This window comes from Hyperolius riggenbachi, chromosome 4, assembly GCF_040937935.1.
Source record: "Hyperolius riggenbachi isolate aHypRig1 chromosome 4, aHypRig1.pri, whole genome shotgun sequence".
NCBI classification, from domain to species: Eukaryota; Metazoa; Chordata; class Amphibia; order Anura; family Hyperoliidae; genus Hyperolius; species Hyperolius riggenbachi.
Window position 1 is genome coordinate 447,403,236 of NC_090649.1, and position 23,388 is coordinate 447,426,623.

General features: G+C 46.0%; 1 protein-coding gene across 4 annotated transcripts in view; it reads left to right on the forward strand.

Annotated features, from left to right (window-relative positions):
• DNAH8 (dynein axonemal heavy chain 8) overlaps positions 1-23,388 on the forward strand; it is a 491,368-nt gene that overhangs the window by 28,523 nt on the left and 439,457 nt on the right. For all 4 annotated transcript variants that reach the window (XM_068232705.1, XM_068232706.1, XM_068232709.1 and 1 more), the window contains 6 exons: positions 6,150-6,298; positions 8,410-8,599; positions 12,413-12,576; positions 16,471-16,647; positions 19,373-19,486; positions 20,433-20,540. In XM_068232705.1, coding sequence (XP_068088806.1) covers positions 6,150-6,298; positions 8,410-8,599; positions 12,413-12,576; positions 16,471-16,647; positions 19,373-19,486; positions 20,433-20,540 — 902 coding nt within the window. The remainder of the gene's footprint in view (positions 1-6,149; positions 6,299-8,409; positions 8,600-12,412; positions 12,577-16,470; positions 16,648-19,372; positions 19,487-20,432; positions 20,541-23,388) is intronic.

The following is a 23,388-nucleotide window of genomic DNA, read 5'->3' on the forward strand; positions in this document are numbered from 1 at the left end:
TAGCGCCTGCTGGCCAGATAGAGGTAGGAAATTGCCTGAACTGGTAGTGAGCAATTTTGTGTGTTGCAGTTTGCATGCAGTTTAGAGGTGATGGGGGTGAAGTCCCTGGAGGTGAGAGAGCCAGAGCTCGCCCACATTTCCCTCTGGGTATCGCATGGTGGTTTGGGGGCCCCAGCAAGTGAGAGAGGCTGGGGCCCCCAGGCTGTCGTGTGAACCAGTGTTTGTGATTTTGCAGACACAGAGATCAGCAGGACTGCCAGGCAACTGGTATTGTTTAAAAGGAAACATCCATATCCCTCTCAGTTTAGGTTCCCTTTAAGTGGTTAAAAAAAATGCAGTTTAACTTATCTGGGGCTTCTTGTAGCCCCTCTGCAGTCCTCCTGCGTCCACGCTCTCCTTCCAAGACCCTCCAGCCAGCAGCAGAGACTCCCTCAAAGCTGGCCAGCCATGTGCCTCTTCATCACCTCCTCGTGCACGACAGCATTCAGCGCAGTATGGGAAAATCACTACTGAGCATGCGCAGAACTCTCCCGGATACAGCAGGGCGATCAGGGTTCACACGGCTTGGGAACGCGCATGCACAGTAGCCTCTGACTGGCCACGACCGGCTAGTTTTGAGGGGGTCGCCGCTGTTCGCTGGAGGGTCGCGGAAGGACGACGCGGGCACAGGACTGCAGGTGGCTGCAAGAAGGCCAGGTAAGTTAACTGCTTTTTTTTTCACCCTTTAAATCTAATGGGAATCGGGGGTTAAAATAAAAAGCCAGATACTTACTGTAACGATTGGTGTCAGCACACAGAGAGAATCTGATTATTGGTGATCTGCAGTATAACCAAGAATACAGATTATACCTGATTATTGATGATCTGCAGAATCACCGATAATCCAAGTATAACTAACCTCTGGACACCTGTAAAGTGTGAGTGTTTGGTGCAACAGTAATAACTTTGAGTAAGACCACCCGAGGAGCAGGTGGTCTTTGGCAGTACGGGCGATACTGCCTTCCGGAAAGTACAGAGGCCTTCCAGTAGCCTGTGAACTCCAAAGGGGTGAAGTCCCAGGGTAAAGGTAGGCGGGACCTGTGAATGAGTGACTACCAGGTCTGGAGACTATCTCATAAACAGGGCGATAGCTCTCGAGGTCGGGCAAGCCAGGTCGGCAACACACAGACAGATAAAGTACAAAGACAGGAGACTGATTCGGTATCCGAGGCGAGCAAGGTTTGGCAACAGGTAATCAGATATGCGAGGTACCGAATCAGAAAACAGAGGGAAGGTCAGGACGTAAACAGGTCATAACAGATATCACAATTGCCTAGTCTTGGATGTGAGGTCCATGGTCTCTACACCCTGGAACTAGTCTGAAGTATAACAGAATGATAACACAGTGTCATTAGTCTGGGTGTGAGGTCCGTGGTCTCGACACCCTGGAACTAGCCTGAAGTATAACAGAATGATAACACAGAGTCCCTAGTCTGGGTGTGAGGTCCGTGGTCTCTACACCCTGGAACTAGTCTGAAGTATAACAGAATGATAACACAGAGTCCCTAGTCTGGGTGTGAGGTCCGTGGTCTCTACACCCTGGAACTAGTCTGAAGTATAACAGAGTGATAACACAGAGTCCCTAGTCTGGGTGTGAGGACCGTGGTCTCTACACCCTGGAACTAGTCTGAAGGATAACAGAATGATAATACAATAATATACAGAAGTAATCTGGCTCAGTGTGCATTCCCAGGTCCTCTTGGTTCTAACACACTGTTGGATCTGACTAAGGTCTGGGTGCTTCCACGTAAGTGTTCGCAACGGCAGACAACTTGAAAGTGACCAGCAGTGACTATATATAGAGCAGCGCCCTCTGGCGCCACCCCTATGCGATCAACCAATAGTTACCTGCCTTGAGGTCAGCTGACCGACCTGGTCAGCTGATCCCTCTCCGCAGGGGCGTCGCTAGCCCTATTTTGGGGGGGGCTCGTGCCCCCAATCTGTCCTGGGGTGCCACGGATCTCTTCGCGCCGCCACCCCCTCTGTCAGCGGCTCCCTCCAGCCGCCGCAGTCGCGTCACTCAGACCTCAGGATCAGGCGGCGAGCCGGCGACCAATCGTGCGGGCGCTAGGACCCAGCGCCCGCACTGATATGCGGAAGTGACATCACTTCCGCATATCGAGCGGGTGCGTCCGGCGCCCACTAGTACTGGTCGGGTCGCCGCTGATCCTGAGGTCTGAATACACTGCCAGGTGAGGGGGGAGCGGCGGCTAGAGGGGGGGCCTCCCTGTCACTCATTCACTTCCTAAAGGGGCCTCCCTGTCACTCTCTTCCTAAAGGGGCTCCCTGTCACTCACTCACTTCCTAAAGGGGCCTCCTTGTCACTCACTCACTTCCTAAAGGGGCTCCCTGTCACTCACTCACTACCTAAAGGGGCTCCCTGGCACTCACTCACTGCCTAAAGGGGCTCCCTGGCACTCACTCACTGCCTAAAGGGGCTCCCTGGCACTCACTCACTGCCTAAAGGGGCTCTCTGTCACTCACTCACTGCCTAAAGGGGCTCCCTGTCACTCACTCACTTCCTTATGGGGCTCCCTGTCACTCACTCACTACCTAAAGGGGCTCCCTGGCACTCACTCACTGCCTAAAGGGGCTCCCTGTCACTCACTCACTACCTAAAGGGGCTCCCTGGCACTCACTCACTGCCTAAAGGGGCTCCCTGTCACTCACTCACTGCCTAAAGGGGCTCCCTGTCACTCACTCACTTCCTTATGGGGCTCCCTGTCACTCACTCACTACCTAAAGGGGCTCCCTGGCACTCACTCACTGCCTAAAGGGGCTCCCTGGCACTCACTCACTACCTAAAGGGGCTCCCTGTCACTCACTCACTGCCTAATGGGGCTCCCTGGCACTCACTCACTACCTAAAGGGGCTCCCTGGCACTCACTCACTGCCTAAAGGGGCTCCCTGGCACTCACTCACTACCTAAAGGGGCTCCCTGTCACTCACTCACTGCCTAAAGGGGCTCCCTGTCACTCACTCACTGCCTAATGGGGCTCCCTGTCACTCACTCACTACCTAAAGGGGCTCCCTGGCACTCACTGCCTAAAGGGGCTCCCTGGCACTCACTCACTACCTAATGGGGATCCCTGTCACTCACTCACTACCTAAAGGGGCTCCCTGGCACTCACTCACTACCTAAAGGGGCTCCCTGTCATTCACTCACTACCTAAAGGGCCTCCCTGTCACTCACTCACTGCCTAAAGAGGCTCCCTGTCACTCACTCACTGCCTAAAGGGGCTCCCTGTCACTCACTCACTTCCTAATGGGGCTCCCTGTCACTCACTCACTACCTAAAGGGGCTCCCTGTCACTCACTCACTACCTAAAGGGGCTCCCTGTCACTCACTCACTACCTAAAGGGGCTCCCTGTCACTCACTACCTAAAGGGGCTCCCTGGCACTCACTCACTCCCTAATGGGGCTCCCTGTCACTAACTCACTACCTAATGGGGCTCCCTGTCACTCACTCGCTACCTAAAGGGGCTCCCTGTCACTCACTCACTACCTAAAGGGCCTCACTGTCACTCACTCACTACCTAAAGGGCCTCACTGTCACTCACTCACTACCTAAAGGGCCTCCCTGTCACTCACTCACTACCTAAAGGGCCTCCCTGTCACTCACTCACTGCCTAAAGGGGCTCCCTGGCACTCACTCACTGCCTGAAGGGGCTCCCTGGCACTCACTCACTGCCTGAAGGGGCTCCCTGGCACTCACTCACTGCCTGAAGGGGCTCCCTGGCACTCACTCACTGCCTAAAGGGGCTCCCTGGCACTCACTCACTACCTAAAGGGGCTCCCTGTCACTCACTATCAGGGTTCCTGTCACTCACTACCTAACTGGAGGCGCCTGTCACTCACTAGCTAACCTGGGGGTCCCTGTCACTCACTACCTAACTTGGGGGGGCTACCATATTAAGGGGGCATTCTGCCTATTTATGTGAAATGCTGTCTATTTATGTGCCTCATGACTGCTGAATTTGTCTTGTTGGGAGCCTTATGATTTGTTGGGGGCCTCAAGATTGCTGAATTTGTCTTGTTGGGGGCCTCATGATTTGTTGGGGGCCTCATGATTGCTGAATTTGTCTTGTTGGGGGCCTCATGATTTGTTGGAGGCCTCACGATTGCTAAATTTGTCTTGTTGGGGGCCTCATGATTTGTTGGGGGCCTCATGATTGCTGAATTTGTCTTGTTGGGGGTCACATGATTGCTAACTGCGAGACTATGGGAAAAGCTGAATCCTTATCATATGAGACAATAGCATTAAACCTACCTTTTTAGACCTTTTTTAAAACAGAAACTAAAACTGGGAGGTTCTAAAAAATTGAATACATTTTTCAGGAGTAGGATGGATGAAATTGTTTATCTTCACAGTTTATTTTCAACTTGGATTTTCCATAATGTTCATGTACGAGTTAAAACGTTTATACAGTATTTAGTTTAAATTGCTGTTGCCAGTTTGCGATAGATAAGTGACTTTTGGGTTGCAGTTTGGGCACTCGGCCTCCAAAAGGTTCGCCACCACTGTCATAATCTAATGTCCCACCATTGCTAGGTTCATGTAAATTTGTCTCCACCCGTTACCACACCTATATTCTGGTCCATGGCCCACCCATTTTTCGGTGCAGCGCGATAAGCACGCCGCACAACGTGATCCTCATATTTTTGGCACGCTAGCTGCAGTGTGCTGAATTCTGCTGCCTACAGTATGTACAGTATACGCTGTTCTCTAGTGCCTGCACTGTGTGCTGATTTACCTCCAGTGTGTACAGTGTAAGGTGTTACTCTGTGCCTTTACTGATTGTAAACCAGCTATATTGTATGCTGATCCCTGCTACTTTCAGTATGTACAGTATTAGCTGTAAAGCCTGGTACACACATACAATTTTGATTAGCCAATTTTAGCTCTGTTCATAAAATTCATTGTCTGTTGGCCCACTTACTGCACGGGGGTGGTAAAATTGGGGGTCAGTGATTGACCAATCAAAATTGTATGTGCGTATACATCTTTGATCTATGCCTATACTGATTGTAAATTATCTAAATAAAGGACAGGGGGCTCCATCCAATATTTCGATGGGGGGCTCCATCCAATATTTCGATGGGGGGCTCCATCCAATATTTCGTTATCTGTAGCTTACACCGCTGCTAAGTTCATGTACATTTGGCCCCGCCCATGGCCACGCCCACTCACCTCATGGCCACGCCCGTTTTTGCCTATACCTCCCCACCTGGTGCCCACAGGTGCCCCCGATCTCTAAGGACCCTAGAAACGCCCCTGCCTCTCCGTTTGTCATAAATGCTCTGCCTCTCAGCGCGCGCGTATTCCTCAGTCTATGTGAACTAACAGACCCAGCCACACCAGACGCATGCTGCCGCGGACAAACCGCCGCGCTAGACGCATGCTGCTGCGGACAAACCGCCGCGCTGGACGCGGAATCAGCCGCCTTGCCACCAGTACACACGACGGCTTTTCCGCGTTCTCTTACACTTACCTAAGGAGAGGGAAGGCCTAAGGAGAGGGAAGATCCTAATGAGCCTTCTCTCTCCTCTCCTGGTGCCCTCGGTGCAGCGCAGGATCACCCGTTTGAATCCTCCGCCGCAGGGGACTTCGGGAGCCAAGTCCTCCTGAAGACAGGCGTCTCCATACTGCGCACGCACAAGTGCGTAAGAGAGGGTGCTCGCACATGCGCAGTATGGAGCGGCCGTCTTTGTGAGCACTCGGGCATCCGAAGACTTTATGAAGGCACCTTCGTCTGGCGGAAAGAGCAGTATTTGACCAATTTAGTCAACTACTGCTCCCGGGACAGCGCGGCACCGAGGGCACCTGGAGAGGAGAGGGAAGGTTCATTAGGTCACAGAGCCTTCCCTCTCCTTAGGTAAGTATCTGGCTTTTTATTTGAAACAGCGGTTCCCATGCACTTTAATACTTGTGCTGTACGTGTACACTGCATAACATGAGATAAACAAGATTCCTGGAGTAGATAATTTAGGTAAGATCTGTCATATGCGTTAAAAAACAATTCACAGTGCCATATGTATGTTTTGTAAAATACGCAGTTATGTGAATGCCCCGATTAAGATGGAAAGCTAAGCTTTGTTGTTCTTCTAGAGTGTGGACGTATATTTCCTGGGGTTTCGAAAGGAGCAAAAATGATGAGGCTTTTCCTTGGAACATTGGAAGAGAGGCTGCAAGGGCTCTGCCTGGTTTTTATTCGCTGTTCAAGTGACACATTGATAACAGATAAAAATATCCATGAGGTAAGAATGTATTCTTATGTCATTCATTGGCTACTGCATGTAAATAGTCCATTTCCAGGCTGCAGAAAAGTTCATAAAATTTGTATAAAAGTTTTCAGCAACTGAATGGAAGCATCTTGTTTACCATACCCAAAAGCTAGACAACGGGCATACTCAGTAATATTCAGAAATAAATAGTTTCTTCTTAAAGTTGAGATGAGCTCTTGCAAAGAACATACTGAAAAGTGTTCATTCCACATGGAAATGTTGTAGAAATAAGCTGCACCCAGCTGTTCTGATTTATTTAGTACAGTTGAGTGTAACAAGTGTGTAATCAGTAGGGTTGACTCACAGCGCTTAGGAATTAGCTGTACAGGAAAGATAGATGCTTTAACCCTTCCTTTGCTCCCTGACAGTTCATCCAGTAAATTTTTAAGGCTTTTTTCAGATTTCTGTGCATTGTAACAAAATTGTTTTCATACTGCCCCTAATCTATTAGAGCAGAGAGGAAGTTCTGAGCTCATATCCACTTTAACCACTTGCCGACCAGTGGATTTCGGTCTGATCTGTGCTGCGTAGGCTCTCCAGCCCGCAGCACAGATCAGGTTTTAACCAGGGTGATCAGACTTACCCCCTTTTTTCCCCACTAGGGGGATGTCCTGCTGGGGGGGTCTGATCGCCGCCGGCTCTCTGCGCTTTGCGGGGGGGCTCTTCAAAGCTGCTCCGTCCCTCTCCCTCCTTCTTCCTCCTCCTGTGAGCTGCGCAGGACGGATATCCGTCCTGCGCATTGTAGGATAGGCTTCAGCCTATCAAATGACGGCGATCCCCGGCCAATCAGGGATCGCCGATCTGCCTTACGGCGCTGCTGCGCAGCAGCGCCGTATGATGTAAACAGTGGGGATTTCTTCCCCGCGTGTTTACATTTTGCGATCGGCGGCTCTCCGGCTGTTTACAGAGACAGCCTCCGTGAACGGACATGGAAAGTCCATGGAAACCCGCAGACGACCAGTTTACGCCAATCGGCGTTAGCTGGTCGTCAAGAGGTTAAAGAGGAACTCCAGTGAAAATAATGTAATAAAAAAAGTGCTTCATTTTTACCATAATTATGTATACATGATTTAGTCAGTGTTTGCTCATTGTAAAATCTTTCCTCTCCCAGATTCACATTCTGACTTGTATTACATGGTGACATTGTTACTGTGGGCAGATTATGGAGCTGTTTCTAGCTGGTCTGGCTTTAACAGACAGCTATTTCCTGTCTGAACATTGTTACATTGTGACAGTTTGCCCAGAGTACCGTACGGTACCAGAGCCTCTTGTGGGAGGGGTTTCAGCACAAAATCAGTCATACAGCGCCCCCTGATGGTCTGTTTGTGAAAATCATTATTTTTCTCATGTAAAAGTGGGTATCAGCTACTGATTGGGATAAAGTTCAATTCTTGGTCGGAGTTTCTCTTTAAAGGAAAGTTGCAAGGTAATTAAAAATAAAAATCTACTTACCCTGGGCTTCTTTCAGCCCCCGGCAGCCGTCATGTGCCCTTGCCGCAGCTCCGCGTCCCATCCAAGGGTCCGGGGGTCCACTCCGGTGCAGATGCTGACATGCATCTACTGCACCTGCGCGAGAGCCGCTAGCAGTCGCGCTTACCTCATCTGGATTGTTCTGTGCAGGTGCAGAAGTACTACGCCTGCGCAGTACACTGTAGATGACATCAGCGCGACCCCGAGTGGCTCTCGCGCAGGTGCAGGAGATGCTGACTTGGAATCTGCACGGAGGGGACCCCTGAGCCACCGGATCGGAGCGGAGCTGCGGCAAGTAGGGGAGGCTGGCTGACATATTTGTTTAGATCCTTTCCAGAGATTGTGTTAAAGAAGAAGATTGTATAAAGAAGAAAGGAAATAATGAGAATCCCCCATGAGGAACTGGACTAGTCCAAAGCCTGTAGGATTTGTTAGATTTTCACTGCCTACTGTAATCAACAGCTACATAGGAGAAAAAGTTATTTACAGTCCATTTTACTCTGGGAGAAATGTACTTCTTATACATATCTACCGGTATATTATGTTACAGTTTTTTTTGTGACAGTGGTCCTTTAACACTGATGTGTTATAATTTTCTTTGCGCGTGTGTGTAGGAAATACACTTCTCAGTGCTGGACGCCACTGAGGGAATCTTCACAGGCTTTAGTAACCTGTTATCCGGAGTCTTTCTCCCCGCTATTACTGCCACACAAAACTGGGGAGCGGTTAAAGAGCCTGCTGATGTGAACAGAGTGAAGAAATCATGTCAGGAGGCTATTGCCCAGTACCTGGCCTCTCTAGCAGGTAAGCGTGAGTCACCATTTTATAATGTAAGCTTTTATTAGTAAGCAACAGTAGATCCCTACATACGTACAGCTTGATTAGGAAATGTTATGTCTACATTGCTTAGTAGAAGGGTTATGTTGAGCTACGTCACTCATAAACCTTGAAATAGAGAAAATCTGCAGTGGAAAAGAACAGAGAACTGTGTAACGCTTGCTTGTACCGTGTTTCTTCAAAAATGAGACACTGTCTTATATTGTTTTTTCCTTCAAAAAATGTGCTAAGGCTTATTTTAGGGAGGTCTTATGTATTGTGGGGGTAGGAAAACCCCCTTGATTATAGCCATGTCTCCCCTTAAGTATAGCCAGAGCAAACCCCCCTGACGTAAAGCCAGACCCCCCCCCCCCCTCTTGTGTATAGCCAGATCCCCCCTTGTATATGGCCAGACCCCTAATTTATTGCCAAATCCCCATCCCCCTAGTGTATAACTAGACCTATAGCTAAATCCTCCCCCCCTTGTTTATGGCCAGAAACTCCCTTAAAGAGTAACTGTCAGGCTGCAGAAGCTAATTTAAACCTCTATTCTCCTGTGTTAAACAGTTTAGAAGGAAGCCCAAAAGCAATTAGTGAAGATAAAAATCTCAGTTACCTTTGATGTGTGCTTATCAGCAAGTCTGTTATTCTTAAGAAGACGCAAGCCGCATACCATACTGCAAAGCATTCTGGGGCTCTCCCCTCGGGCTGCTAATGAGACGTTACAGCAGCTTGTAATCGCCTAGCACTGATAAATCTCGGGCAGAGTACACTGCAGGAGTCAGCTATTGTTCCTAGCCACATGGCTCATTAATATTCACTGCACACTGTGTTGTTCAAGTACAAGCTTATCTGTGATCAGGAAGCAGGCAGGACATGACGACACATTTGACAGAAAAACATGGAGCCTGCCATGAGCTGTCAGGAGCATCTATCTCTGCATATACTATATACAAATTCTGTGAAATCCAAACGTGGACAGTGAAATGCATATGTAATGTAAGTACAGCCAATCTTTAGCTACTGATATATGTGTTTATTTTCTCTGAGACCCTATACCTAACAGCTCCTCTTTAAGTATACCGTAGCCAGACAACTAGCGATTCATTGTAACAGTACTTCCATATGCAGGAAGTAAACAGAGATGTAAATTCCTGTATACGGAGGCGCTGTTACAGTGAATCTGTAGCTGGTAGCTGCCTTCACCGCAGATCCCAGCTGCAGCTTAACTGCGGTTTGAATTATTGCCGCCGGTGGTCTGACTATGAGCACAGGGATTTGACTTTCTGGAAGTGGGGGCCAGCTGGAGGTAATCCGGGGGGGGGGGGGGAATTTGTGCCACTGCCACTAGGGCTTATATTAGGGGAGGGCTTACATTTGGAGCATGCTGCTCGATATCTGCTAGGGCTTAATTTAGGGGTAGGTTTTACTTTCAGGCAGACACAGTAATAATTTTTTCACTTTCGTTTTGCTGTATTTGATATATAGTTATTTGGGTTGAAAAAAGACATGCGTCCTTCAAGTTCAACCAACAAATAAGGTACAACACCAGCCTGCTCCCTAACATATCCCTGTTGATCCAGAGGGAGGTGAAAAACCCTTACAAGGCATGGTCCAATCAGCCCCAGAAGGGAAATAATACCTTCCTGACTCCAGAAGGGATACAGATACAATCACTGGATCAACACAACCGGGCATTACCTAGTAATTATAACCATGGATGCATGCCATTTTTAGAAATTCAATATGTCCAACATGGTTTATAGAAGAGCATTGTGTTACATGGAAGAACACAAAACGATTTTAGATGCCAACATCAGTCACATTGCTGTTTTGCTAATTTTATATAAATGGTGAAAGAGTAGACGCTTTATTGAGTTGTTAGTGGTGCCTGTCTTCTGACTGTGGATAGTTATCCTAACTCTATTTCATCCATCTACTGTATCCTAGGCTCTACAGTATTTTGAACCAGGACAGAAGTGAAACTGAACATTTAGACATAGCCAGTGGTTGAAACAGGGAATTTGGCCGCCAAAGGTGCCACAGAAGCTTGGGTGCTCCATAGGGGCCCGTGTTAATATTGGTAATAAACAGAAATTTGGGTGCCGGTGGAGCCCAATAAAATTATGGATGCAGGTGCTGCCCATCTATACAAACTGTGACTGCAAGTAGCAGGTGTGCGCAACCCGGAGCCCAAAATTCCATTTAGTACCGATATTAACCACTACGCATCCAGACCTTGTTTCCCACTTATGGACCAGAGCAGTTTTGACAGTTTAGCTATGTCCCTATTTAATCAGCAATAACTTTATTCCTACTTATGACACAGAAGACAAACTAGGCTTTCATTGTATGCCATTTTTTCCCTAGAACAATTTTGTTTTATATGAATTTTAATGGGAAAACAAGGAAAAAAACAGAAAAAACACATTATTTCTCAGCGAAGGCAGTGCAGATAGTGTCGGGTTTGCGGGGAATGGCTATGGTTAGGCATCAGTGGGTGTGGGGTCGGTTAGTGTTGGGCATCAGAAAGGGAGTTAGTTAGGGTTTGGTATCAGTTGGTTGGATGGTTTGGTTAGGGTTAAGGTGGCCACTAATGATCCAATTTCTAACAAAAAAATCGTTAGAGCGATCAGATAATGCTGATCGGAAGTGAAATTGTTCACTACACCATCAACGAACCAATCTTTGCTTCCTATCTATCACACCCAACAAGAAAATCTAAATTTTGGTTCGACGAAAAGCCAATGGGAGGACTGTTTTTATAATCGTTTGTAATCGATTGTGCCCATCAATAGTGATTATTTACAACCAATCTGATCAGAATTTCTGATCGCTCAAATGATTTTTCGCTAGAAATTGGACCGTTAATGGCCACCTGTAGGTATTGGGGAGGGGGGCAGGTTAGAGTTAGGCATCAGTACAGGGAGGGAGAGAGTATGGATAGGCTTAGCTCTGGCCAGTAGTAGAGTATCAGTAATTTTACCGATATTCTACCAGCCGTTATCTGTGGCGCCCATTTTTCTAGGCGTCTTATTGGGGCCTTGTTTTAGCAACAAGTCACTAATGGTAGCATCTCTTTGTTGCAACTGGCCACTAAAGCTAGTTGCTATCACTGGCAACTTCATTAAAATGTGTTCACAGGCCTGGTGCACACCAAAAACCGCTAGCAGATCCGCAAAATGCTAGCAGATTTTGAAATGCTTTTTCATATTTTTCTGCAGCGTTTCAGCTAGCATTTTGCGGTTTTGTGTAGCAGTTTTGGTGTAGTAGATTTCATGGATTGTTACAGTAAAGCTGTTACTGAACAGCTACTGTAACAAAAAACGCCTGGCAAACCGCTCTGAAGTGCTGTTTTTCAGAGCGGTTTGCGTTTTTCCTATACTTAACATTGAGGCAGAAACGCCTCCGCAATCCAAAATCTGCAGCAGCCCGGGAGTATGCGTTTCTGCAAAACGCCTCCCTCTCTGGTGTGCACCAGCCCATTGAAATACATTACCCAAGCGGATCCGCACCCGCAAGCGGATCGCAAACCGCAGCCGAACCGCTCTGGTGTGCACTAGGCCACAGTGCTGATTGGCTGCAGGGCTCATTGGCTTGCTCTCCATGCGCGCCATATCACTAATAAATAAATAAACAGCAAAATATCATGACATGTGAAGGAGAAGCAATGCTAGTCCTAATATCTTGTATTTAAAATGCTGCCTTTAATAATATAGAGTTTCATGCTGTAGTAATGTCGACATGACTATTGATAGGATAGGGAAGGATACTTTATAAAGTGCTCTCACCTTTCTCTAGATGCAAAAGCCAACATAGAAGATGCTGTCCTGCTGAAGCACATTGACTCTATTAACTTCTCTAAGTTGTCATCCTTTGATGGGGTGAAGGCTGCTGCAGCGGACCCTGACATGGTGTCTTTATGTGAAGGAGCATTAATGACGTGGTACAAACAGATTGAACAGGTACAATGAAAATGTAACCTTAAGCTCTGCTGTTGTCTCATTTTTTTGTTAACATGGAAGAAAAACACCATTCGTTTCGGGAAGTGGGAGGTATTTTACAAAGCTGGCAGATTTTATTTGGGGACTGTGTATTTTTTGTTGCCTGTCTGAAAGATCTCTATCACTTCCTGTCAGCCACATTTACATTACCCAAATTATATACTCACCACAAGACTGCGGAACATGGATTGGGGGATACATGGTGACGAACAATCGGACGAACGATCGTTCACTGATCCATCTTCTGCAGTTGTGAATGTAGGAACAAACGACGGGTGCGAATACGTTATTGAACAATTACCATGCGCAATCATCCATAGTTTTACAAACTTTCATTAGACGATGAAAAGTCATTTTTCATGTCAAATCTCTCAAGTAAAAACGTTTTGGTGGGTATGGGCCTTTTTACTGGCAATGTTAACAATTGTTTTTCTTCTATTCAATGAACTTTATTTTGTAATGGCACTTTTAATGTTTAAAGGGAAGAGCCGAGGAAAAAAAAAAAGTTCTACTTACCTGGGGCTTCTTCCAGCCCCTGGCAGCTGATGTGTCCCTCGCCGCAGCTCCGGTGTCCCAGGGTCCCCTACGTTGCAGATGGCGACCTCCCCAGGTCAGCATCTTCTGCGCGAGCACGCGGCTGCACTGCTCGTGATTGCGCTCACGCGGTCTGGAGCATTCTGTGCAGGCGCAGCTCTACTGCACCTGCGCAAAACACTCCAGGCCACTTGAGCTCGAATGCGAGCTGAGTGTAGGTGCAGAAGATGCCAACCTGCAACATAGGGGGCCCTGGGACACCAGAGCTGCGGCGAGGGACATATTAGCCATGGGCTGGAGGAAGCCCAGGATAAGTAGAATTTTTTTTCCCTCGGATCTTCCCTTTAAGGTATGCACGCAGTTTACAATTTTGTCACCTGAAAAGGTAAATTGCAATTGCTTCAGGTGACAACCAAGCATGTGTACAAGTGTCCCCCGGTGTTGACGGCTTCCTTTTTTACTCTTCTGTGATTGTCCAAACTATAGGTACTACTGTTAGTACTACTGGGGGCACAACTGTTGTGCCCCCAGTGGGGCGCCTCCTCCTTGTCTCCCAGTTACTGGGCTACGGGTGCTCATCACTTTAGGTTTAGTTCTCTTTTGGACCACTACAAAACATCCTGGTGCTCCAGGTTTTGGCACACACCTTATATACTTGTTCTGCTGTTCACAGTGCAGTTTGTAAGCTGGAGTAAGGTTCTGCAGCCCGGTTAAGCATTAAAGTGTACCGGAGCTTCGGCTTGGGTACAAAATGAGATGCTTACCTAAAGAGAAGGAAGACTCATGATCCCATTGAGACTTCCCTCGGTGCTCTGATGTCTCCCGTAGGGGTGAAGTAGAGAAGCTAGAATTCAAGATGGGCAAGGAATTCTGACTGAGAAAGACTGCATTAAAGCCTTGTACACATGCTAGATAAACATTGTTTGAAACATGCGATGAATTACAGATATTGCTGTATCAGACGACAGTTGTTACAAATAATATAGCCAAATAATGATTAATGACAATGTCTAGTGACCAGTATTGGGTATTCTGACTGATCCAACTGGCGGACGACTATTGGGCAGATATTGTGCAGTCGGCTGGTGTATACAAGCCGTTCATGTGACATTATTGCCGAGCATACATGCATGTCGTGTGAGTGTGGACAACATTGTTTAAACTACTTGTTTCTTTTTGCTGGGAAATGTAATTTGAGCAACGTCGTTTGTTTGCGTGTGGCTACTTTTATTTAGCGCGTGTACACAGCCCTTAAAGGAAATCTTAAAGGGATACTGTAGGGGGCCGGGGGAAAATGAGTTGAACTTACCCGGGGCTTCTAATGGTCCCCCGCAGACATCCTGTGCCCGTGCAGCCACTCACCGATGCTCCGGCCCCGCCTTCGGTTCACTTCTGGAATTTTAGACTTTAAAGTCTGAAAACCACTGCGCCTGCGTTGCCGTGTCCTCGCTTCCCCTGATGTCACCAGGAGTGCACGGCGCAGGCACAAACCATACTGGGCCTGTGCAGTACGCTCCTGGTGCCATCAGCGGGAGTGAGGACACGACAACGCAAGCACAGTGGTTTTCAGACTTTAAAGTCTGAAATTCCAGAAATGAACCGGAGGTGGGGCCGGAGCATCGGTGAGTGGCTGCGCAGGCACAGGATGTCTGTGGGGGACCATTAGAAGCCCCGGGTAACTTCAACTCATTTTCCCCTGACCCCCCTACAGTGTCCCTTTAAGGCAACTTAAAAAATGAGTTTCACTTACCTGTGGCTTCTTGCGACCGTCGGTCCAAGTCCCTCCAGCGAGCACCCACGATCCCCGCACAGTTGGCTGGCCCTGCACCTAGCCTACTCACCATGCTCCCCTGGCTGGGAGTATTCTGTGCAGTGCACGGAAATCGCTACTGCGCATGCGCACCCTGATCATAGGATCGTGATCAGGGTCGTTTCTGCTTGCCGGAGGGACTTGGACCAACGTTGCGGGCACAGGATGACTCCCGGGACCAAGGCTTATCATTGGAGCCAGTGCACTGCAGTGATTGGCCCCAATGATAAGCCTTGGTCCCGGTATTGACACAATCGCGTCCAGTCAGGAGAGGGAGCTGTGAGCGGCCATGATTGGCGGGCTGGGGCAGCGCCCCCCACCTGATTCGTTAATGCGGCCCCTGCTGACATGACCGTACTTCCGAAACTTGCGGCGTGCAGCATGTGATGCTTTCTCTGGGCATAGATAGTCTCTCTCAGCGTGCATCACTAATATCTTTACTCTCGCAGCAGCAGTGATAGATGGAACAAGCAGCAGGGATCGCTTGGAGCAGCATGTGGGTGGCCCTCTCACACTCGTGTCCCGAACGTCGGCACCATGGCAGCCACGTGATGCATCCGTGCGGATGCCGGAACCCGCAATTAGCAGTGTGCTTGACCCTGCCAATGGAGATGACTCAGTGATGGTGGCCAAGTGGTGTCCCGTCCACCCGGAAGATGGCCGCAGCTCCCGACAGGTGCACCACTGGCCAGAGCCTGGTATGCACAGGCCCCCCAGGATTGGGAGGGGAGCAGGGGGAACTCATCCACACAGGGGACCCATCTTGGATACCGGTAAGCTTCCAGCACAGGGTAATGGAGGACAGTACACCGGAGACAACAGGAAGATGGAGGGACAGCACACTGATGGGGACTGGGGTGGAGGACAGGGGGATAACTGACACATGATGACAGAGGACACACTATAACACGGGAGGAGGAAACGGAGACAGAGGATGCAGGTTGACAGAGGGGGACACAGGACAAAGGGGGATGGAGAACATAGGAGGAAACCGTGACACCAGGTAAAAGGAAGGCACAATGGGGTCAATAATTGAGGAGAGAAGGTCCATAAGATGCTCCTGGACCATGGACACACCAGGTTTAGTATAATTTTTTTTTTCCTTGGTTTTTGTCCTCAAAACTTGGGTGCGTCTTATAGTCCGGAGCGTCTTATAGTTCGAAAAATATGGTAATTATTGTAAAAAGGAAGCACTTTTTTATTACATTATTTTCACTGGAGTTGCTCTTTAAGTTAGCATCCGTTCCAGCAGATGGTTGAAATAGTTATTTGGTGTGCGTTCACCGCAGTTCCCCCAACTCCAAGTGCAGACAAAGCAAATAGTTTTGATGCAACAAGCGGTAAGCTGTGGTGCCCAGAGGTATCAGCACTTACTGCAAATTTTTTTAATCAGCCTGATTGTTTCATAGTACATTGTCCAATAAATTTTTATTACTGACATTTTTCATATTCTGCCAGGTTTTATTACTATTGTGTTATTTCATGTAGTAGAATGTGATTTCAATTATCAGGTTGTGACTGAAAGCGAGCTGATCAGAAGGAAAGCAGACTCTTCTAACCCTTTCACTGAGCTGGAGTACTGGAAGAAAAAGTCTGTGAAATTCAACTTTATCATCGAACAGATCAAAGGACAGAATTTTAAATCAGTTGTGATGGTGTTACACATTTCTCGCTCCAAAGTGCTCAAGGTAAGGCTGGTGATATACTGTACATTCTACTGATAGCCCTTCAATATATTGCATAGAGGATGGTATTGTCCTTTCTATATTTCTTCTTGCTGTATAGTTATATCCTTCTGATACCCCGTGTGGTAAACAGTCCATCTCAGGGGCATTTTTATTATGCTGCCAAACAGGGTGTTTTGCAAAAAAAGGTTCATTTGTTTCTTTAGGCTGGGTGCACACATAGCAGAAATGCAAGCGTTGCGTAAACTGCTGCATTTTATGCAGCAATGTTAGTCAATGGGACGCAGAGAAAAACGCAGAGACCTGTGATTTACAGTATGCGCTTCCTGAAAACACTGGTTTTGTTGCATATTATGCTGGAACTCTGCCAAAACACACGTAATGAAAGTCAATGGGAACGCAATGACATGCGTTTTTCATGCGTTGTTATATGTGGTTTTTCCCCTCCAAAAACTTTTTTTGCTGTATTTTCGCTTCCTGTTGTCTTCCAAGTGATTTGCATAATTGTAAATATAAAAACGCATAGAAAACGCATACAACACGAATATGCGTTTTGAATATGCGAACCACAAACACATTAAAACACACGCAAAACGCATTGCAAACGCACCAAAAACGCAGTAAAAAAGTAAGTAAAAGCACACAACATTAAAGAGGAACTCCAGCCTAAACAAACATACTGTCATTGAGTTACATTAGTTATGTTAATTAAAATAGATAGGTAATATAATCTCTTACCCACCCTGTTTTAAAAGAACAAGCAAATGTTTGATTTCATGAAGGCAGCCATCTTTTTGGTTAAAAGGAGGTGACAGGGAGTATGAGATACAGTTCCAACTGTCCTGTGTCCTGAGCACCTCTCCCAGTTGCTAGGCAACGTGAATAACAACATAGGAAATCCCATCATGCTCTGCACAGAATCAGGGAAAAAAAGCCCAGGCTTTTTTTCTTTGATGGGTGGAGCTTCAGTCTTTCTGCACGTAAAAATTTCTGCATCCCCCTTGTGCTTCTGCTTAGCGAGAAGCACACAGAGGGGAAAAAAAAACCTCAAGGTGGCCATCTTGTGGCCAAATAGTAAAACTACATTCACTTATTTTTTACATTACAATTTACACATATAATAACACTAAAAATTAACTGTTTATTTCCCACACCAAAATATTACGCAAATAACATTTTTAATGGAAATAGAAAATTACAATTTAAAAAAAAAAAAAAAAAACATAAATAGATACCTAAGGGTCTGAACTTTTTAAATATGCATTTTAAGGGGGTATACTACGACTATTTTTTAAATTATAAGCTTGTAAATAGTGATGGACGAAAAACAGAAAAAATGCACCTTTATTTACAAATACAATATTGGCGCCATACATTGTTATAGGGACAAAATTTAAATTGTCTCATAACCGAGACAAACGGGCAAATAAAATACATAGGTTTTAATTATGGTAGCGTGGATTATTTTAAAGCTATAATGGCCAAAAACTGAGAAATAATGATTTTTTTTCCATTTTTTTTATTATTAATCCTGTAAAAATGCATTTATAAAAAAAATAATTCTTAGCAAAATGTACCACCCAAAGAAAGCCTAATTAGTGGCAGAAAAAACAAGATATAGATCAATAAATTGTGATAAGTAGTGATAAAATTATTAGCGAATGAATGGGAGGTGAAAATTTCTCTGATGCATAAGGTGAAAAATCCCAGCGGGCTGAAATGGTTAATCTACCGCAGTCCAGCGAAGGCGCAGTTACAGCTTTCCAATCGGGCTCAGGTGGAAATAGCTGAGCCCGATCGGGTCCACTGTACTGCACAGTCATGAGTTGCTTGCTCAGTAGAGCAGACCTGACTGGGCTCGGCTATTTCTGCCTGAGCCGGATCAGAGTATAATTATTTTCACCTTATGTATCCTTTAAAAACACTTGGCAGTGTTGGTTTTACCTCTCCTGAAGCATAAGGCCAGTGTTACCTGGAAGTATACATTTATACTTAAGTCCAAATTTCATAAGATATTTTCCTCATTTTGCAAAGAGCTTGACAACCAACTTAGGTTGAATTCACAGCGGTCAGTTGCATAACACACGTGTTAGAATGTGTGAACTGCAAAGGAAACTGGACATAGACTGTAATACAAAGCCTGCATGCAGGGAGTCTGGATAACAATCAGTTACAACGCAGTACGGTGGCGTAGTGGTTAGCTCTCTCGCCTTGCAGCGCTGGGTCCCTGGTTCGAATCCCAGCCAGGGCACTATCTGCAAAGAGTTTGTATGTTCTCTCCGTGTCTGCGTGGGTTTCCTCCGGGCACTCCGGTTTCCTCCCACATTCCAAAAACATATGGATAAGTTAATTGGCTCCCCCTAAAAAATTGGCCCTAGACTACAGTACTTACACTACATAATATAGACATATGGCAATGGTAGGGATTAGATTGTGAGCTCCTTTGAGGGACAGTTAGTGACAAGATATATATATATATATATATATATATATATATATATATATATATATATATATATATATATATATATATATATATATACATTGTACAGCGCTGCGTAATATGTCGGCGCTATATAAATACATAATAATAATAATAATAATATGAACAGGCCCACAGAATTAAATGGGCAGTGAGTTGACAATGCAGAATTATTGTGCATTGCAACTGAGCACTGTGAACTGGCCTCTCAATCCAAGGCTTTACAGTACATCTTTCTCTATGCAGATGTGGAGGGTTCTGGATGCCCGCATTACAGACATGGCCAACGAAGCAAAGGAAAATACCAAATTTCTGCATACCCTGGAGCAATGTTGTACACCACTTTATGATCTGAATTTGGTAAGTCACTGCTTGATTCTTGTTTCTAGGAGTGATGAGCACAAAAAGGATTTGAATCAACTAATGTTCTCTGACCCACACGGAAAGATGAGCTCGATTTGCAGGTGAAAGATTGGAAAAAAATGGTAGACTAGAAGGCTGTAAATCACTGGGCCCCATAACAAAATTTTTTATGGCCCCCCCTCCCAAGTCACACCCCTGTGTTCAGGTAGCTGCATGCACCCTAAACTCCCCCCCCGTTGCTTGTTTATTTGTGCATCAACTGTTAGCCAGTGTGTACATTAAAACCACCCTGGCGGTATAATTATTTCCAAATTGATTTTCCAAAAGCAGTGCAATTTTTTTCTCAAGCCTTTAGACCCTAAAAATCATACTGCTAGATAGATCTGCAGCAGCCCTGCACATTCCACACCTCCGATGGATTAAATTCGGTATTACCACTCTGAGCTATGGCTTTCTAAAGGGGTTACCGCTAAGGAGGTTAATATTAGGCGGCTCAAAATACCCCCCCCCCCTTTTTTTTTAGGGTAGCTACATGTCCTCCTGTCCGCCCTCCACCCATCATGAAATCAGATGTAGCAGGTGCATTTTAATGGTCTATTTCCAAGTTTTATATATTTGCATAATGTTTGCATGAGCTCAGAATTGTTAGCATCTCATTGACCATCCCTATTAATCAGTTGTCGGTAAACTGACAAACAGCTTCTTGCTTTGAAAGGCTTGATTTATTTCTCTTCCGAGATTAGCGGAAATTTTTAAGAATTTTTTTAATCCATGGCTAGTCTGCAGCACAGGAGGCAGGAAGTGGAGATGGCCAGGGAATGACATCACTTCCTCCCACCTCCATATATTTGTGAACAGTGAGAGCACTGGTAAAGTCCTTCAGTCTTTGGCACTGACATGTTAATGCTGATTGAATAATGCCAGTCTTTATCATTAACGTTAGGCGTCTATGGCTGAAAGCATGCACAAGCTGATGAATGCTCTAGGAATGATACACAGCTTTTCTCGATATTACAACACATCAGAGCAGATCACATCACTGTTTGTGAAGGTAAGCCAGACATACCCACGTCCAGAAACCACACAGGTATTTCATTTCCTTATGAACATTTTCAACTGAATAAAGTGTATGATAAATTAAAAATTAGAACCGGCCTTAAAGTGAACCTGCCATGATATGTGACCTATGTAAATTGAAGCTGAAGCTAGCTTCACATACATGCCCTCATTCTCGTGGCATTTTCCTGGGTGGTTTAACCTCTCTGCGACCGCCTAATGCAATTGGTGGCCGCAGAGTGGCTCCATTGTTCCTCCAGGACACCATATGGCGTCATCTCGCGAGGAGCGAGATTAGACGGGAACTCCCACGAGCACGAGCCCCTGTCACTGTAAACAAATGGCCGCAGCGATCAGCCTGTCAGCAGCTAATCAGCGCCGGCAAGCTGTTCTATTAATTATAATTTAAAAAAAATCAACTAATCAGCGCTGGCAAGCTGTTTCTTTAATTATAATTAAAAAAAAAGAATATACGGTATATATATATATATATATATATATATATATATAGTGCTGGCATGTTGCACAGCGATGGTATACCGTCTTTTTTTATAAATAACAAAAAAAAAACTGACAATCACAGCAGCAGTCAGAGACCACCAAAAGAAAGCTCTATTTGTGAGAACAAAAGGGGGTAAAATTCATTTGGATGCTATGTTGTATGACCGATCAATAAAGGTGCTGAATTGTAAAAAATGGTCTGGTCACTAGGGGAGTATAAACCTCTGGTCCTCAATGGTTAAGTAGGCGGGAAATAGCCTGGAATATTTTACTTATAGAATCCTCTGATACTGTTGGAGTCAGTGCATACGGGTGGCTGTTGGCAGAGTGTTGTGATTGTTGTGATGGTTGCGTTCACGTAGCAGTAGAAAACAGCTGAATACAGCATTTTGAGTGCAGCAATCACTTAAGGTGCTGTCAGGGCCCTGTTGAGCTCGGCACCGGTGGTTGGTGTGGGCACTCCCAGGGTATGGAGTCAGTGTGAACTGACCACAGCTCTTCATCAGAGCATCCCACAAGGGATGGTGGTCCACCACCCCTAGCATGTGACGGGCTGCTTTGCTGTCTAGTGATCATCACGTCATGACCCTCGGGGATGCCCTACCAGTGATGTGAAGAACAGGATGACAAACCTTGCAGCGAGAAGGAGAGGAAGAAAAAAAAGAAAATGAGAGGTCAGACCAGAGTAGGATAAATGTCAGGACTGGTTGAACAGGACTAGCTTGACAGGACAAACAGGACTGGACGAACAGGACAGGACTGACTGCAGAGTACAGTACTGAGACTGACAAAAGTGGACAATACTGATTGGACTCACTGAACTGTTTGCAATGGAAGGACAATGCCTCAATAAAGTGACATTTGCACTCCCGACCGACTCCTAAGGCCTTTTATAAATGTACTAGTAGACCCAAGCCCGTTTAAAAACTGGCTCTAGGGTCTGTTTCTCACCACCCCTGCATGTTACTGCATGTGCACGCAAACCCAGCCACCCGCTCACACGCTTGCCCGGTTTCCTGGCCCCATCCTCCTGTCTCTGTGAGGCTGGGTCCGCAAAAAGCACGGAGCAAGCTACACAGGGACAGCATGATGCAGGGACACAGGTTTTATTATAGAGGATTTTGGCATAGTCCTCTGCATCCAACAAAGTCCAACTACATACAACTAAATCCAAAATTTAAGTTTTGAATAGTCATCATGCCCTAAATGCTCTACCCACAACCCCTCCTTCCTTCATTTCGTGTGGCAATGTCCGCCTGTTGCTGATTTTTGGAAACCGGTCACAGACTTTGCTACATGATTTGATGAGATCCCTTGTCCCACCAGAGATTAAACTTTGTTTCCTAAATCTAGACGAAGAGACACTCAAATTTGACAAGGTTTTACTAATAGAAACTCTTTTTGCTGTTAAACAGTGTATCACATGTAGGTGGTTATCCCCAGTCCCTCCAACCCTAGAAGTATGGAAAGCTAGAGTACGTAAACGCTTACCCTTTAAAAAAACTCATTTATTCTCACAGAATATGTCCTACAAAATTTAATCAGGTTTGGGATAGATGGCTTAACCACTCGTAATGATTTCAGTTACTTGTGGATGTCCTCCTCATCCAGATCTTCTTGAATTTGCACTTTGTACTCCAATTATTCCTTCTACTAGTGACCTTAGCCCATTTAAAAATATGGGCTAGGTCTGTCAGCACAACGCTACGCGCCCCGCCGTGCATGTGGCCCACCACGCACGTGCACGCGCCTGCCGCACACGCCCGCCCCTTCCTCTTTCAGCTCTTCACAGTGTCTCTGTCCGTTCCTGCACATGCGCAATAGTGCAAAACACGGAACATACACACACAGGAAGTGAAGGGATGCAGAGACACTTGACTATTATACAGGATAGTGCTTTGCCTATCTACAATTCTTTGTAGTTATCAATGTTATTCTCACATGAATATTTGTACTTTTTTGGCTAGGCAATCTATTTTGTATGGTCAATTTTTGCAATAAACACTTTTGGTTAATGAAAAAAAAAGTTTTGAATAGTATTAAAAGGTTTAATAATGTCTGAGGGATTTTATGTCTTCCCAGGGATAGGAAATGAAAGACATTAATAAAGTCTTATTTATTTATTGCTGTCTCTGTCACTCTTGGGGAGATAACCCCAATTCCTGTCTGCAAGTGATGGATATTTTTAAGAGGGGGACACAGAGGATCATTATTTTCATTTATGTAGCGCTGACATCTTCCGCAGCACTTCCAAGAGTATTTATTGTCACTGACTGTCCCTCACAACAGGGACAGTCACAGAGGGGCTCACAATCTAACCACTGCAGTAGTCATATGTCCAT